Source organism: Amphibalanus amphitrite, unplaced genomic scaffold (genome assembly GCF_019059575.1).
Source record: "Amphibalanus amphitrite isolate SeventyFive unplaced genomic scaffold, NRLGWU_Aamphi_draft 000863F_arrow, whole genome shotgun sequence".
Lineage (NCBI taxonomy): Eukaryota > Metazoa > Arthropoda > Thecostraca > Balanomorpha > Balanidae > Amphibalanus > Amphibalanus amphitrite.
Window position 1 is genome coordinate 173,402 of NW_024882357.1, and position 17,383 is coordinate 190,784.

The 17,383-nt window shown below is 48.1% G+C and overlaps 3 protein-coding genes across 12 annotated transcripts; 1 reads left to right on the forward strand and 2 right to left on the reverse strand.

The window, feature by feature from the left end:
- Positions 1–20: 20 nt before the first annotated feature.
- LOC122367325 (RNA-binding protein 34-like) lies at positions 21–2,743 on the reverse strand. Of its 2 annotated transcripts, none has more exons than XM_043340360.1 (2): positions 2,648–2,743; positions 21–1,787 (listed from the first exon to the last, which is right to left on the reverse strand). In XM_043340360.1, exon 2 carries the CDS (start codon positions 1,739–1,741, stop codon positions 203–205), a length of 1,539 nt encoding a protein of 512 aa, XP_043196295.1. In that variant the 5' UTR covers positions 1,742–1,787; positions 2,648–2,743; the 3' UTR covers positions 21–202. The 2 variants fall into 2 exon arrangements, with proteins under 2 accessions (XP_043196295.1, XP_043196296.1); XM_043340361.1 differs by having other exon boundaries at positions 2,548–2,680.
- Positions 2,744–2,802: 59 nt separating this feature from the next.
- On the forward strand, positions 2,803–11,281 carry LOC122367321 (phosphatidylinositol-glycan biosynthesis class W protein-like). 3 transcript variants are annotated; one of them, XM_043340336.1, is made up of 4 exons: positions 2,803–2,901; positions 3,122–3,230; positions 9,235–9,484; positions 9,631–11,281. In XM_043340336.1, the coding sequence occupies exons 3-4, from the start codon at positions 9,292–9,294 to the stop codon at positions 10,923–10,925; spliced, it is 1,488 nt and encodes a 495-aa protein (XP_043196271.1). In that variant the 5' UTR covers positions 2,803–2,901; positions 3,122–3,230; positions 9,235–9,291; the 3' UTR covers positions 10,926–11,281. The 3 variants fall into 3 exon arrangements, with proteins under 3 accessions (XP_043196271.1, XP_043196272.1, XP_043196269.1); XM_043340337.1 differs by having other exon boundaries at positions 9,283–9,484; XM_043340334.1 differs by lacking the exons at positions 2,803–2,901; positions 3,122–3,230 and adding an exon at positions 8,652–8,685 and having other exon boundaries at positions 9,283–9,484.
- Positions 11,282–11,622: 341 nt separating this feature from the next.
- LOC122367324 (UPF0489 protein C5orf22 homolog) lies at positions 11,623–17,025 on the reverse strand. Of its 7 annotated transcripts, none has more exons than XM_043340354.1 (5): positions 16,921–17,025; positions 15,006–15,191; positions 13,577–13,674; positions 12,332–13,243; positions 11,623–11,983 (listed from the first exon to the last, which is right to left on the reverse strand). In XM_043340354.1, the coding sequence occupies exons 4-5, from the start codon at positions 13,226–13,228 to the stop codon at positions 11,780–11,782; spliced, it is 1,101 nt and encodes a 366-aa protein (XP_043196289.1). In that variant the 5' UTR covers positions 13,229–13,243; positions 13,577–13,674; positions 15,006–15,191; positions 16,921–17,025; the 3' UTR covers positions 11,623–11,779. The 7 variants fall into 7 exon arrangements, with proteins under 7 accessions (XP_043196289.1, XP_043196294.1, XP_043196292.1 ...); XM_043340359.1 differs by having other exon boundaries at positions 16,840–16,944; XM_043340357.1 differs by lacking the exon at positions 16,921–17,025 and adding an exon at positions 16,770–16,827.
- Between the last annotated feature and the right edge of the window lie 358 nt (positions 17,026–17,383).

A 17,383-nucleotide genomic window follows, 5' to 3' on the forward strand; every position in this document is an offset into this window, starting at 1 on the left:
TTTCAGTTAGTTGCAAAATGTACAAGACACATGCGCTGTATTTGTATACCCATCGATTCAGCGATTAGCGCGAAACGAAGTTGCAAGCCCCGAAACATTGGTATCACAGATCCAATGAATCAGATACTTCTCAGAACTGCGAGCACTGCCAATATTTTTGTCAATCAGAGCAACAAAATCCCCGGCCAGAAAAACGTACCAACTATGATGGCAAAATGTTGGTCAGGGGTTCAACAATGTTCTTTTTCTTTTTCGCTTCGCTCTCCTTTGCCTTCTTCTTCCTTTTCGCCTCTTTCTTCATCTTGATCTCCTTCAGTTTCTCGGAATCGGTCTTCTTTGCGTCCGGTGCGCCATCATCGTCGCCGAAATCGAACTTTATTTTCTTATTCTGCGGCGTCACGCCTCCTACTGAGATCGAAGGCACGGAGACCGCCTTCGGCATGGGCGCGATCGTCTTGCTCAGACTCTGCGCCAGGCTCCTCTTCTGGCTCCTTCCGTCAGGCCGGCGCTCTTTCTTCTTCATGCCCTTTTTCTTTTTCAGTGACGACTTGGATTCTGCAGTAGCATCGCCTGAGAATTTGTTGACCGGCGCCAGCATGTTATCCTGCGCCTTTGGCGCCGGTTTCTCACCCTCGGGGCGAGCCTTCCGCAGCTTCTTGCCGGTGATCCGGTCCACTTTGGGACGCGCCGTGGCGTGGCACCTCTGGACGCGGATCGTCTGACCCTCCAGCTGACTGCCGTTCAGCTTCAGCGCGCGCGGCACCGCCTCCTCCGCACTGAAGTTGACGTAGCCGAACCCCTTGCCGACCGAGGTCTCGCGGTCGCGCACGATGCGCACGCTGACGATGGTGCCGCAGTCGGCGAAGTGCGACCACAGCTGGTTGTCCTCGGCGTTCAGCGGCAGGCCACCGACGAACACGGCCAGCTGAGGGTCAGGCCGCGACTCGGACATGGCCATGTTGACGCGCAGGTGGTGCTCCTCGTACAGCTGACCGTTGGCCTCGGCGGCGGCCTTTTCAGCACCGGCCTCCGTGGTGAACCGCACGTAGGCGTTGATCGACGAGCGGTCCTCGCTGAACCGGTGCGTGATGACGGCCATCCGGATCGGCTTCTGAGCATCCAGCCGCGGCGCGCTGCGCAAACGCACTGACTCCACCTTACCGTACTTGGCAAAGAAGCGGTTCAGGTCGCGGCGGTTCGTCTTCGCCGGGAGATTACCGACGAACACGGTGCGTTTTTCCAGCTTCGGGTCTTTCGGCTTTACAGGGTTTTCGCCTTTCTTGGAGCGTGGTTTCTTCTTCTCCGACGGTACAGGTGAAGTTTGTCCTTCGACAGTGTCATTGGCCTCGTCGGAGACGGGTTCATTTCCGACGTCTTCACTGCGTTCCTTCTTCCGCTTCTTTTTTGGTTTCACGTTCTCTGAAGCATCAATAGGCGCCGATTGCTCTAGCGACCCCTCAGCGGACGCGTCTATTTGCTCTCTTTTCCGCTTCTTGCCAGTCTTCTTTTCAGGTGAGTGTGGTACTGGGTCTGGCTCTGTAATGTTATCACCACTTGAAGCATGACTCTTCTTATTTTTCTTACTTTTCTTGAGTGACGCTGAATGTGGTGTACTGGCATTATCATTTACTGGGGTGTCATGGGGAATTTCCACACTTGGAGTTTCAATACAATCAGAATCATCTCTGGCAAGTTTATGCTTTTTCTGTTTCTTGCCTGATGGCATTTCTTTCACAACCATTTGGTATGTTTGCTGTTCTTCAAGCTTCTAACAGCTCACAAAGTATCTGGAAAATCAAAATTAAAAATATGTTAATGTTTCTTTACCAGAGTCAATATGCACATTTGTAACAAACATTAACTTATCAATATTATATGTTTATGTATCTCAAAATATGCAGTCAAATACAAAATAACATGTCAACCAAACACTAGGTAAAATTTGGTTCTGGAAAAAATCATTGACCTTAAATGTAACATATCAGAATAATCAGCTATTTGTAAATTTATGCCACTACATTTATGTATGAATCTATTAATTTTTCTATGCAATTGTAAAAATGTTTGATGAAGTCAGTCAGTGAGCAATACCTACTGTTGCTGTGTCACTGTGGTTTTATAATGGTGTGGTGGAATTTTCACATTGGAGTCTGGACACAATGTATTATGCAAGTGAGGGCTTTCTTGGTTTTGGTGAACATTTCATAGTTCTTTGGTATGCATTTCACAATTTATCTGGTGTTAAATTATGTGGATTTTCAGCTTGATGGCGAATATTCTGATTTTTCACATCGGCTCAGCCAAGGCTCAGCTAGTGCGGATTATTGATTCAGAAAAATACTGTATGTGGATTGCGCCTTGCGGTTTGCTCATTGCTCATTTTAGAAACTTTGAACTATGCATTAATATTGACACCAAAAATGGAATTTCACAAGAGTTCATTTTACATTGCAGAAATCAACCCAGAAACAGAACATGAATTGGAATTGACGAAATTGAAACCGAGGCGAAACCCCATATCAAAGAGTGCACCCTGCAACAGCATACAAGTTTGAAGTTTCTTTGCTCTTCGTTTCCTGCTTATGTGGTTCCAGTTTGACGTCCACTCCTTCCAATGAATAAATAAATTCAATTAAATTCGCAGTACCGAGTCCCAATGGCTGGGCAACAACACGTGTGTATCGTGTGTATGCAGTCGCTTGTGCAATAAATTTTGCGCATTGTTTGGAACAAACGTCTCAACAACTATGACAAATACCGCGTGATTGAGTCAATTGTGGTGAGTCAGCAGTAGCAAATGATATACAACTTCCTTCACTTTGGGTTGATGACTGAGAGAAGAAATTATTGGATTGTGAGATGCAAGGCCCTAAATACAGGGCCTGTGAGATGCACTGTGAGGTGAGATGCACTGTGGAGTGTGATGCACTATTTATATACACTGTGGTGAGATGCACCTACATTGGTAGTGCACGTTGTTCTATATACCCTGTTAGGGCACAGTGTATATTGAGTGAAGGTAGTGCATGTTGCTGATTTGTTTGTATTACTTATTTGATACTGATGGAAGATAAGATACTGGTGACTTGCTGGTCTGGTTGACTTCATCCTTGAGTTGCAGGCTACATCAAGTCACAAGACGTGAAGGAACGACTTTACGAGGAACGACAATTCAACTGGACGTTCTGGGCCCAACGAGGCTATACGTCCTACACCACAAGTAACCACAAGTAAGTTGAGTTGCAGGTTTGGTCAAGGTTTGGTCATCTCATATTGGGTAATGGGTGGCTATACCATACCTGACCATGCCTATGTTTGGTCAAGGCCAAGTCAGGTCAAGGCCTTGTTTTCAGTTTGATATTGGATTATCAGGGCCCAGGGAGCCCTATCTAAATCTCACTCTCAACCTATCCTTGTCCTGTCCTGATATCAAGGCATATGGGCCTTGATCGAGGCTATAGTGATAAGGCTATCTAGTATCTTGATTCTTTATTAATAAGTCCTGAACTGTGGACATCAGCACAGTCCATGGGTATAGTGTAGATTGTTGTTTTATATTTGAAATTTGCTCACACCAGTACCACAGGCTCATAAACCACATACCCTGTCTTGGTGAAACTCAAACTGAACGTGTCAAGGTTGAAATGGCTCTTGTCTTTTTGTCAGTTTTTCTTGGGTAGGTACAGGGACCCGCAGTTGCTACTGTACACATATATTACCAATTTAGAATTGCGCTATTATTTGCTAAGTGCTGGCCATTGGAGAAAGGAAATGTAGCGCAAAGTATGGAGGAATAACACATGTTTGCTCCTAGCACGTATGTTTTGTATAATTCCTCTTACCGCAACAGATATTCTTCCAAAACTACAATCGTGCTATTTTTCCGCGCCGGCTGCCTCCCCAGAGCCCGTCCTTGGTATCGCCTATTGCTTCCGTTCCCGCTACGTGAATGAAAGTCACGTGACTACTACAGGTTTGCGCTCAGTACTAACACACCTAGCCCGAGGGCCGGTCCGTAGCGGGGAGGGGTAGAACGCCTGAGCTCCAGCGCAGTGGAGGTGGTGGTGGCCCGTATCATAAAGAGGCAACCGTAAGCAGAACTACAATTGCCGCAGTATAAGATTATGATCAAGTTTTCTTTAAATGTATTGATTGACAAGAAAGTGCAATGTTTATCTGATATAATAAAACGGTGTGCAAGGCCTTGGAAGAACTATAAAACATATTCAGCAACGTATAAATTTCTGATACAGGCCATGACCTTTCACCTTGCCTCCGGGGAGGACCGCTCAGGAAGCCACATACCGAACGAATCGAGGCCTCGCAGCGCGGCGGCAGAGGAGGTGGATAAACCATCGCCAGATCTTTCGATTACTTATGTTTCCAGAAGAAGGAGGGGGGGGGTGGAGGGGGGCTATTTTCAACCCACTCACCAATCCTTTCCTTATTAACTTATAGCTTACCGAAAAATGAAACACAATGGTGGCCGTCACGAGATGTAGCGAAGAGTGCCTCAGCCACACCGGTTTTGAGTAAACTTTAAGCATTCGAATTCAGGCCAGTGATCCTGAAGCATTATTTTATTTTTGTCGTGCATAAGCTGGGATAACTTGGTCCAAGTTAATTGCGAAGAAACGGTTTTAGTTTCAGAACGTTTATGAGGCTAGTCGCGCCAAATAGTATACGTTTGTTGTAAAATGTCAAATAGCATGTTGACGTGCTATCCAGATGATGGAATTTATTTGACACAAGAAGTCAAAAAGTGGCATCGTTAGTCATCCTGCATACCTATAAATCGATTCGTCACCTTGGTTCGAGCTCAATAGTTCTTTTCGCGGATGATCGGTTTCGTTTTCTTTTATTTGGGGGGGGGGGCAGTTTATGAGCCAGTAACCACCCTCCCCAGCCCCCCAAACAAAACAACTATTGTTGACAAACACTGTGATGGCCTAAAAAAATGCCCTCAATTGTGTAACGTAGGGAAGAATGAGGTAAATTGAGCCGCTTTTGTTTTTCGTAAGCTACAGGCTAACTTACTGATCATTTTTCTGCGTTTACGAGTTGGACGGACAGACTGGTCATTGCCCATGTAATGGTGGCCAGAAATGTTTCATACCGCTTATTTTTGTACTGAAAGGCTACGTCAAAAATCATCTTGCACGTTACTCATCTTACACCATGGGCGGGGTAAGTTGAGACACGTCGTGGGGAAAGTTGAGCATGGAAGGAAAAAGCGAGCCTCTTCTTTTCCCGGGCGCGGCGAAGAGTGGGCTCTTTTATTTACTCCATGACATACATACTTATGGCAAAGTTTTTTTCCTCCATCAAAAAGTGACTGTTTTAAGCCTTCCAATAGCTCGTCAAGTTTTCTATCACGAAAGAAATCATTTTATCCTTCAGATAATCTGCAAATCACTTACAACTTGTGTTATCAACAAAGAAAAACAATTTCCTACCATTTTTATTCAGCAGATACAAGCGCAGCTCAGTTTGGTTTTCGACAGCGGAGACAACAATGGCTTATCCGGCTCATCTTCCCCCAGGTGAAAATGCCTCATCTTGCCCCACCCGTGGCCATTTTCGATTAATGACACCCGCTAAGGAAAATAACCATGCACCGCAGATAACAACCATCTCATTTTAAAGGCAAAACATGTCTTAGTTATCAGGGGCGATACCACATGTTACCGGGTGCTGAGCGTGAGAACGTTGCCGTCTCACGTGAAAGACTACAGCATCGTAAGCGAACGGCACATGGAAGCTCAAGTCAATCAGCGCCAGAGGAGCTGAGAAACATGGGGTGGCTAAACTTGCCCCTTGGCTCATCTATACCTCACTCTCCCCTATTTGGGGCTCGCAACCTTGATTCGTTAGTTATTTGTCTGTTCATTATAAAAGCTGTCAAATTTGCCGTATCATTAAACTTTTATTGAGCTTTTATTTCACACTTATCTAGAATGAACAATTTTGTCACTGGCTTCTTTTATGAATGGAATTGGATGGTCGCATGTATGAACGAATGAATAGCTCCATTTGAGCATCAGCTGAAATCAATCCTAAAATTTAATCTACCAGTCTGCAACGAAAAGGTTTAAAAACCAGTGCAAGTTAGGTGCAGTTTCTAATCTATGGCGTTTTTTATTAAGTGTCTCATAGTTCAATTAATCCTGAGCCGCTTCTCTCACGATTCATTTTATGTGTTGCTTACATTGTTCAAGAAGTTATATTATTCGAGCTCGTTGGTCTTAAAAACTGCTATCGAAGTAAATCAAAGTGTTTCGGGCTTCGGCACTTAAAAAGCAATCGATATTTAACCCTCACCTATTTAGGCATTTCTTTTCAGCGTCTTACATGTAGCGGAGGGGCGTAGAAACCCTCAGCCATTCGGCCCTTGATAAAAAGAGCCAGAGCTTCGCTGAAAATAAAAAAGAGCGTGCTGCTCGTGACGAGAGAAATCTGATGATTTGAGGGTTCTGGTCATCGCTGACGAGAAAAAGCCAATTCTTTTTATGTCCTGGTCAATGCTGAGATCCTAGGTCACTGGTTGACCTCCCAGATCAGGTTAATAACCCAAAAGCACGGAAATTTGGGTCCTGCTAGAATTTCTACAAGTGAAGTTTGCTGGGACTTGGCTTGCTTCTGACTCCGAATTTGCACTTGCTTTGATCAAAGATGATGTATCAAAGCATTTGGGGTAGGACGGGTCACGCCAGATTACCCATTAGGCGTTCTGCCGGCTATATATAATGTTAACCAGCACTTACAGCCTGGCAACATATTGCATAGGCACTATAACTGATACTTAAGTATGCCTAGTTTTCAAATGCTAAAATGGGTGCTAAATTTCAAACCAACACTTCCTAAAAACCACAGTAAAAAGGTGTAAATTTCGAGATCATTTCAAGTAAATGACCTTCCTGAGTTTCACGTGACCTTGGCACCCACAACAATTAATGAGACAAACATTAGATAGTATATTTCACATGTTGTCACGTTGCTAATCACGAAACGACTATGGAAACACACAGAAGATGTGCGCTGACTTTCAATTGCTATTCTGGCCTGACATGATCTTGAGAAAAATAATCACAGGTTAAAGGTAATTTGGTTCAGGGATTTAAAATTCTCAGACAAGATGCAAAAATGATAAGGGCTATTTAATTTTCCGGGAAGTTGTAAAATTGATTAACTCCAGGGCACCAAAGAATCGTCGCAATCCTTCGCTTTGCCGCGATTTATTGGTGTAAAACAGCGGGCGCGGTCTGCTTACCTCTACTTACATGTGTGGTGAGGGCTAATATTCATTTTATCTGTGTTGATGAATGTGCAACAATTTCTATATGAACTGAGACCAGTCCATATGAGTATGTTTTTCTCACGGACAATGACAATATAAAAAACAATGCGAATAAAACCAAACGTTTCGGACAACAACGTGCCTTCGTCAGTGGAGAAAAATAAGTGTATAGGTTTAACATCGATGAGAACTAAATGCGGCACCGTCTCGGTCTGGCCAGCCGGGTTGCCGATAAAATACACAAATGTTTATAAGCTTCCATGATGTGCTTAAAAAACTGCTGAAAATATATCTTTAAAAAATAAAGATAACTACTTCATCGATGTTATCGAAAGAAAACATGTATGCCTAATTACTCATTTCTTGCCACTGACGGAGGCACTTTTTTGTGCGAAACGTCTGGTTTTATTCGTATTGTTATATTGTTATTGTATTGTCATTCCCTGTGAGAAAAAAGGATAACTCTTCAGTCAGTAACCATAACAGGGAAACGGCTTATTGTAACACAATTCACTGTGTATACGAAACCTATAAGTCCCTAAAATAATTCTATATACAACTTTTAAAAAGATACAGCTTATACAGCTTGGGCATACAATTTTTTCTGCATTAACATAATATTAATTTATCTCCACAGAATATGGTAAATTAGTGCTGCTGAAGTTCGCTTTCGAAGCGTCTCCTCCAGACATTCTACAGCTCTCGTGCCATTTTGGATCACGGAACATGGCTGGGCGCAGGACACGTCAGGTCGTCTGCGAGCTTGGACGGACCACGTGACCACCTCCTCCACTCCCCCTCACTCCCGTCCCCTTCCCCAGCAGGGCGTCCGATCTAACCGCGCCCCAGGCAGTCGGCTCGGTCTGACCCTCCCCATGGTCGAGTCACGGCCCGGTGCCGCCTGAGTTTGTGCCGGGTGCAAAACTGGAGCAGTAACTAGCGCCGGAACTAGTAGTCAGCACGACCATCGTCAGATGGCAGGAGTAAATGGAATAAGCGGTTCCAGGTTTCAGAAGGAATGGGGCAGGAAAAAGCGCTGAAAACAATGTTTTGCTGATATAGCCATAAAAAGTTCACTGAATTAGGAGAGCAGCACATCAGTTTAAAGCCCTTCAGAAGGTGGTTTTAATAAGCACACAATCATTTCCCAATTCGCCTCCAACGGTGTCACAGGCCAAGAATACGCTGAAATACTAGTGTGTACAGAAGCAACTGCGGGTCCCTGTACCACTGCTTTCTCACTGCTTTGCAGATTTCACTGCTCACTTTACTTATCAGTATACATTTTGTCAATGGATTTAATGCTTAGTAATAACATTGAATTGACCCAGCTATGGTTAAGGGTTTTCATTGTTAGAGCATTGATTGACATTCAAATGCTAGATCAGGTAAGTGAGATCAAGATGAGAATGAAGAATCCCTCATGTTTATTGAGGTTATTAAATTTTTATGTTATGTTTCAATTGAAAATTGGCAGATTTTTATAGCCAAGCATCTTTTTAAAGCCACATCAGTCATCACACTTCACAGAATGTTGACAGCACAGCATCTAATGAGTTTCTCAAACTTGGGGCTTATAAACTAGCACCTACAGTGTATTGAAGATGGGTTACTGTCAAGTAACACTAGCAATACTCAACAGTCAACAGTGTCTGATCTGTATGCTCAAAAGCTATAAGTCGTGTCTAATAATATGGCAGACCCAGACCTTCAGGCATATGCCATCCATCGTTCTTTCCCCTGTGGGAGCAGGCAGCTCTATAGAGCACAGCTCTGGGAAACTTACATGTAACTGCACAGTGCACATGTTAATGCATAGCTAAGAAAACCTTGGAATGCACTGGAATGCGTAAGACACTTTTGGCATGATTACCTATGATTGTGATTTCTCATGGTGATTATCTGCCCGGTATCATCCAATGATTCTTTTTTTCTAGATTTTGGAGCATTTGACCCATTGATACACATTGCATCATCATCAACAGAATAAAATCATGTCAACCTATGAGGAGAAGCATGTGCAGTTCATCAGCAACCTTCCCGGCACGACGTTCTTGGACATCGCATCACTGCTGATGCAGCTGCCGCTATCGACCCTGGCGGTGGCCACTCTCCTTCCCCTGCTGTGGCCGAATCTGTATTTACCGACGAGAAAACTGCCCGAAAGAACAGCCGCACGACTGAGAGGTCAGTAGGGCACAATAACTTTCACACCATTTGTCGAGGTTTGATTCCCTGTTCGCTTTAACGTCAGTACTGCTGAAGTTTGACCGCTGGTTTGTGCTTTCCTCAGCCCTGCTGAATGTGTAACCCCCTGTTCGCGTTTCTTTCAGCTCTGCTGGAGTTCAGCATCCTGGTGCTGCCGCTGATCGGCTCCGTCACGCTCCTGGCCGACCACGCGCTCAGCCTGTGCTCCTTCCTGGCCGCCCTGGCGGCGCTGTCGGCTCTGGCCTGCGCCTCCCGCCGGCCGCTCGCCGGGTCTCTCACGGCCGCCCTGCGCCGCGCCTCCGTGGCCACTCCGCGTCTGCCGTGCGTCACCAACGCGCGCGCGCACCTGCACCTGGCCACGGCGCTCTGCATCCTCGCCGTGGACTACCGCGTCTTCCCGCGCCGGCTGGCCAAGGCGGAGACGTACGGCGCCGGCCTGATGGACGTGGCCGTCGGCTACTTCGCGGCGTTCCACGGCCTCACGTCGCCCGAGTCGCGCGCGCCGGCCGGCCGGCGGCGGCCGCTGGCGGCACGTCTGGCGGACTACTGGCGCTCGGTGCGCGCGGCTCTCGGTCTCGCCGCGCTCGGCGCCGGCCGACTGACGCTGGTGAAACTCTCCGGATACCACGAGCACGTCTCAGAGTACGGCGTGCACTGGAACTTCTTCTTCACGCTGGCCATGGTGAAGCTGGTGGCGCCGCTATGGCTGGTGGTGCTGCCGGCGAGTCTGAGCGCCGTGCTGGCAGTGCTGGTGGCAGTCCTGCAGCAGACGGTGCTGGACGCCGGCGCTGAGAAATGGATCACCGCCGAGGGCCCGCGGGACGGGTCTCTGATCGAGGCCAATCGGGAGGCGTTTGTGTCGCTGCCCGGGTATGTTGCGCTGTACCTGCTGGGTGTGGCACTGGGGACGTACCTGCGCCGGCCGCGCGCCGGCTGGCTGCGCTGGCTCGGCTGCTGCGTCTCGCTGTTTCTGGTGGCGGCCGGCCTGTGGCGCCTCTCGGCCTGTATGGACGCCGGTCCGTACAGGATCTCACGCCGGTTGGCCAACGGCACCTACATCGTGGCGTGCGCCGCCCAGGTGCTCGGTATCAGCTCAGTGTACCTGCTGGTGGACCTGATCATCACCCTACTGCAGGCGCTGGGTGTCATCCCCGCCGGCACCGCCCAGCGCGTGCCCAGTCTAATGGCCGCCTCTGGCGACAAGGGCCTCGCCATGTTCTGTCTGGCCAATCTGGCCACCGGGGGCGTCAATCTGGCCACCCGGACGATAGAGGCGTCTGACGCCACCGCCCTGGCCGTGCTCACCGCTTACATGGCCGTGCTGTGCGCCATTGTGGTGTGGATGAATACGCGACATTTGTCCGAACAGCCGAGCGGCAAAGGGGGCGCCGATGGGGAACGGAAGAAGAAAGAGAAATAGCTTACTAATTGATTCCACGCGTGCTGGGGCGTTTCATCGTCTGTGATTGAATTTTCTAGCCTAATGCTAGCGCTCAAGGGCTCGTGAAAGTGTTTTAGTGTGTAAAAGTTGATCGTTGATTCTGCTTGCTTGTTTTGTTATTGCACGACCGAACCGCGGCTTTGCTAACGTTTGGTGCTCCCAGAGCTAACCATGCCTCCAATAGCTGAAAATGCAGCAATGGACGTGTTCAATGTGATCATAACTGTGCCTTCGTTCCGTTCAGTTCAGTGTCTCGCCATTTGCACACGATTCGTCCATAGTCAATATTATGCTGTGTCATGTTTGTCATTTTCAAATGCATTCCATAACCATGTTTCAATTTCTAAAGTGCTTTTACGTCGTTCAGGTAGTGCACTCAGATGTGTACGAACCAATCGCGGCCAGTATGTACACTCTCAATGCGTACACCCATTCTCGCACTGGGCACAACTGCCGTCATCCCCTATATATTGCCCTCGGTGCTCGAACTTTTTTTCAAGCGACCCGTGCAAACTAAGTGAGACTTACCGAACTGTGTCCATACCAAAATTCTAATTTGCAAGGGTTGACGCCATCACTATAGTACAAAAATGACGCAAGCGTGTTGAATACTCCTCTCCTTCACTGTCGTCTGCAGCGGGGTAAGTTCGTACCGCTGTAATTACATACTCATCACTTCACAATAGAGGTTACATTTATTCAGGTAAATACAGTCCATGCCAATGACTGACAAAGCGGACGCGTATAAATCGGACCATACAAAACCCACTCGCGCGCTATCACAGCACCTAAACCCATCACATCACATCCCAATGTGGCGAGTTCCCTGAACCCTACGACGCTTCACCGCCTGGGTCTGGCTCGTCGTCCAATTCATACTTCACGTTCACCCTGAGTCTGGGGTAGAGCGAGGTCAGTCGGTCGAGCATGCTCTGCTGGATGTCCTCTACTTGGTCCGGCGGGCAGAAATCGTCCAGACTGGACCGGGCGATCGTCACACAGCCCGGCTCCGGCAGCGCCGACAGGAACTCTGTGACCTGAGGGAAAGGGTACACGGTCAGAGGCGTGGACTAGGGACGGGCAGTCAGAGGCACATGGTAAAATTAAGAACGAAAGCTGCAAAATCGATCCGTATGAATTATGAGATAATTGCTTTTAGCTTTACGAGGACCGGGTTCTTCTATCGCAGACAGTTGATAATACACCGTAATTGACGTGCGTCGACCGTCGATTGCTAGTCACTATCTTAAAAAGCTAAATTACCTTGCAATCAAATAGGGAGATATCACTTTGCATTAATGCTTCCTCAAAGCGGCAGTTTATTTACTGTCCATTGGCCATCCTCGCCCGTCTTCGCTCCCCCTCCCCCCGTCACCACCACTGACCTGTTCCACGGAGCTCTCCACCTGCTGGTCGGTAGACACGTGATGCGGCAGACCGCACGTGTCGAACGTGCACGCCGCGTCGTACACCAGCTGCCAGTCCACCTCCTCGTGTGTGTAGTGCTCCCCCACGGCCGCCGCCAGCTCCCGCAGACCATGCATCAGCTCTGTCTCTGGCGACGGCCCGGTGAACCCCTCCAGACTGCCGACCCGGTCCAGATGGTCAAACACCGCCTTCGCCTCGGTGAGGAGCGCCCGCCGGGACTCCTGCGCCGACGTGACGTCGTCGCTCACCTCGAACGCGAATAGTTTTTGTAAGCGTCCGTGCATATCGGCCTTCGGTAGCATGGCACGGAACGGGTCGTGCGTGGAAAAGAAGTCCAGATCGATATCAAGGATGTACGGTGTATCGCGGAGTCGTGGCGCCAGCTCAGCCACCGCTTTGGCCGTGCTCGTGTCCTCACCTAGCGTCACCACCACTATACTGAACGTCCGAGTGTTTCTCAGCTCCTCTGCGGGCGCGTAGAGCAGCTCTGAGACAAAGTACGGGTGGCGGCAGTCGAGCCGCACCAGGCCGTCGGCTGTCTCCCCGATGGTACAGCGCAGCTCGCCCTCGGGAAGCTGGGGCGCCCACGGCGGCCGTACCCACAGCACGTCCCCCAGGTGGCCGGCGAATACGGCCGGCAGGATCCAGTCGCCGATACTGAGCCGCGGCAGCAGGGCCTCCCGGCAGGTGGCTTCTTCGGCGCCGAGGTCGGTAGGCAGCAGCAGGTCCGGGTGAGAGTCGAAGTGGAGCAGTGTGGAGCCGTGCACCGGCAGCCGCTTGGCGCCGATCTCACGGTAGATCCACTCCAGCGCCTCGTTGTGGTCCTCTACTATGTAGGCCTCCAGGGACTTCATGGCTGAACACCACAGCTGAAACGGAATGGATCGTTAACCCGGTATCCATGCTGCATGATGCATCGATAACCGAGACACCACTAAGAATTACGAAAACGTAATTACAAGAAAAAATACATATAACGCATTCATGCGAACATAGACCGAGAGTTGATATGTGAGTACGCTGACCGGATTAGGTATGTTGCCGGTGCCAAATGAACGCTTGCACTTTACTAAGTAGAGAAACAAACGCACTAAAAGGCAAAAGGTAACATCGGTAACATCATAACAAAATGCTTACAATGTAGCAATTATGAGAAAATTTATCGCAATTACAAACCGATACAATAGGTGGTTAGACTTTACCTGTCAGTGTTTGTTACTGCTTAAGATTGACTATTGACGCTTCTTCTGGCCAAACGGAGGGAGGTCCAGCATTCTCGCCACTCCAAGTCCGCAAATCACTGAAAAAGAAAAAGACGCCTTATTACCCATTATTATCTACCAGTAAAACGCCTTTTGGGCGAAGAACGAGCGAGCGAGATAGTGAGCCCTGCACGTGCAGAAGGGCGAGAGGGTACTTCCAACGGGCTTGTGCAAAGCACCCTTCTAACCGGTCGCTAGCGGTGTACCAAATTTGAACGCAATCGGCCCAGCCGCTCCTGAGATCTGGAAGCGGCATTCTGCACGTGCGCACGTGCAAACGGGGTCCAAAATGACTTTTGCACGGCACCCTACTAACCGGTTCCCAACCGTGTACCAAATTTGAGCGCAATCGGCCCAGCCGTTCTCGAGATCTGGAAACGCCCCCTGCACGTGCGCACGTGCAGTAGCACCCTAACCGCAACACATGGGAATGCATTGCCTGGTGGGTGCCTACCTGTATGCCAAGTTTCAGCGAAATCGCCCCAGTAATTACCGAGTTACTGAAATGGGAACAAATTTGGCACCTCTTATTGTTGTATTTTGCACGTGCAGTGGGGGTCACTCACATAGATGAAGAGTATCCGACCTTTGGTAGAAGGGATGCAGCTACCCTATAAAAATGACCGCAAGACAATCGCTCAAGCCGCTGCTGAGATATGGGCCTCTCAAAAGCATTACTTTTGCAAAACTGCTTGAACACCCTTGACTTTTCACGTGGCACGTGCCACGGCGGTCACTGAGATGTATCAAAAGTAGTCAATTACGGGGTAGAAGGGATGGGGCTACCCAGCAAAAAGACCGCAGGCCATTCGGTCCAGCGGTTGCTGAGATATAAGCCTCTCAAAAGCGTTACAGGCCGGGCCGGACCGCTCATACTGAGATTTTTCCGTTATATTGAAAAGACTTCGCTTCGCTCGCTGCGCTCGCTCGCTCGTAATCATCGTACGACGGTGGTAAGCGATGCAACAAGTGAACCGCACTTTCAGGTTGCCAATGGTTGCCATTCTTGAAGAGACAAAGATCGCTAACGATTTAATGATATGAAAATAGGCAATTGACGTTTTCGAAACAATGCATCGTAGCCAGCGAACAATCGTAGAAATAAATGAAGCAACTAATTAAGTCACAGACTCGCTCTCAGTCACAGTGAACTGGTGTGAACTATGAATGCCATCGAATGTCATTTTTTTTCGAAACACGAAGTGTCCCTCACGAAAAATGTTCGTAGAACATAAACCAGAGAGCTTGAGGAAATTGAAGCTCATCTTACAAATGCTAGCTACTGAGCCGATCGCTCCAACCCTCTCAGTTGGCTCTACAGTGTCCTACACACTCCAGCCATACCGACCTCCGGCGCCAGGTCGCTCACCTCCGGCGGCAGCCATCATCAGGGAGCGCTCGACGGGCCGCGGCCGCTTCAGGCCCTGGTAGGCCACGTACAGCGAGGCCAGGCTGATGACGCCTCCGCTGCTCAGCCGGCACGCCAGACAGTCCTTGTTTGAGCCGGACTCCTCCTCCTGAAGACTCGACATGCCCGACCGCCGCCCCTCCGAGACTGCCGGCATGGACACAACTCTGATGTAACCGGCTGCTGACTGTGTTATTGCTTCAGATCGTCACCAAGCCTCTAGTCAAACTTCAATCTGCCCTGGACAAGGTCCAAGAACTTCATCCCTTGAGCTTAGAAGTCAGGTCACAGGTCACACTCCAGCTGACCTTTTGGCTCTTTGACCATAAGTGCACTTGTGTCAAGAGAATGCTCACACCTGACATTCCATGGAAGCACAGAGACAGAAAAATGACACATGGATGACTAGACTAGAATGGCAAATACATGAGGAAGTGCTACACTCAAGCCAGTAGGCACCTATCATAGAATAATGGCACATGGGTCTCAGGGTCAGAATGACACATGGGGAGCACATGGATCAAAGAAATGGCTTAGAAATGTCCCAGGAGAATGAAAAAGGACACTGGAGCTTGAAAAGATGGTACATGGAGAGCACAGAATCATAAAAAATGGCACAAGGCAGGCAATGTGTCATTTAGCACAGGGGCAGATTGTTAATGGCAGGAGAGCACATGGCTAATGAAATCACAGAAGGAGAGAACACAGGATTGGAAGAATGATATGGGAAGCCCGGGATCAGAAAAAATAATACATGGGGACTGGGGAGTACAGAGAATAAGGAAAATTACACATTGAGGGCATGTCAGCTGTTAGGCTCAAGTACAGGATAAAGAAAGGCACATACAGAGCACAGAAATGGAGAATAACACATAGAGAGGGCAATAAGAAGTTAGGAACAAATGGGGAGAAAAATGATACATGGAGATCACAGAGTCAGGAGTGTGACACAAGGAAAGCTAGCTACAGGATCAGAAAAAGTTGTACATTGACATAGAGGGCACATGGTCAGGAAATTAGCACCTGGGGAACTTCAAGACAGGAGAATGATATAGGCATGGGGAGCACAGAATGAGCAGTCAGGTAAGGAACACAAAGGGCACAGAATAAGGAGAATGACACATGGGACTTGGGAGCACAGGCCCAGGGTACGAAGAAAGACACATGTGAGCGCATTCACAGGGTAAGGAAAATGGCATACAGAGCAATGCAGAAAATAGAAATCCATAGAACAAGATGATAAGATGAACAGGCCACAGAAGGAATATTGCATGCAAATTGCAAAATGTAGGTATGAAAACTGTAAATTTGATTGTTACAATTTACCATCAAATTAGATTGAGATGAGCATAAAAAACTGGGCATAAATCAGCAACTATCCATTGTCCAACAGAGCTTGAGTTTGATATAAACGTCACAAGACATTCAAACAAAAGCAAAAATATCCAGCCTTCTCACCTACACTTGATGCACTTAAAGACCTACACAATCTTCCTTACAATTTGACTTTAAAAATAAAATCAAAGGCAAACAGATGAGGTAGAATATCAAAACCTAGATTCAGAAGTAGACAATATTGTCAATTTTCATATTTAGTTTAATATCAATATTCTTAGCTTGGCTTGGCTATAACATCAAAATGGTCATTTCATCGCAATAGCACAGAGGACAAATCGAAATGCACAAAAAATGCAACCCCAATCCTAATTCGTCCCTAATCCCCACCTTGACCTCACCACAGACGAGAGACTACATACACATAGACAGCGAGAATACTAAACGGCATATACCATACCTCTAGAGTCTAGACAGCGAGAATAAAACGAGGCGATTCTGATTCTTGCCAGCAGTTGTTGCCTAGAGGATTGACACTTACCGCCACCGCCGCCACCTACAAACTGCACTAGCGCCACCTAGACAAATGAAGAGCAACTGGACTAAGTCCAAGGTGCCGACTGCCGACTGCCGCTCCAGCCACACTGTAACGATCCAGCCCAGCCACAGCCCACAGATGTAACGTGCTGAAAGGCTGAAAGCGACATTCGATAACATTCATATCGGGCCTTGATATCGGGCACCTTTGAGCTGCGATGAGGTAGTGACCATACTTAGCTTGCTTCTTGAGTATTCCTACCCTACCTGCAGGAGGAGAGAGCTCAACTCGCTCTTACCAAAAGTTAGTTTAGTTCGAATATTGCTAACTTACATTTAACCCGCGCACCGACGGGGGGGCGGATATCCGCCCCCCCCCCCCTGAGGTTTTTCGCGAATAGCGGGAAAACCGCGGCGCGTAGCGCCGCGAAATTTGGTATGACTATTCCCCCATCAATTTTACACAT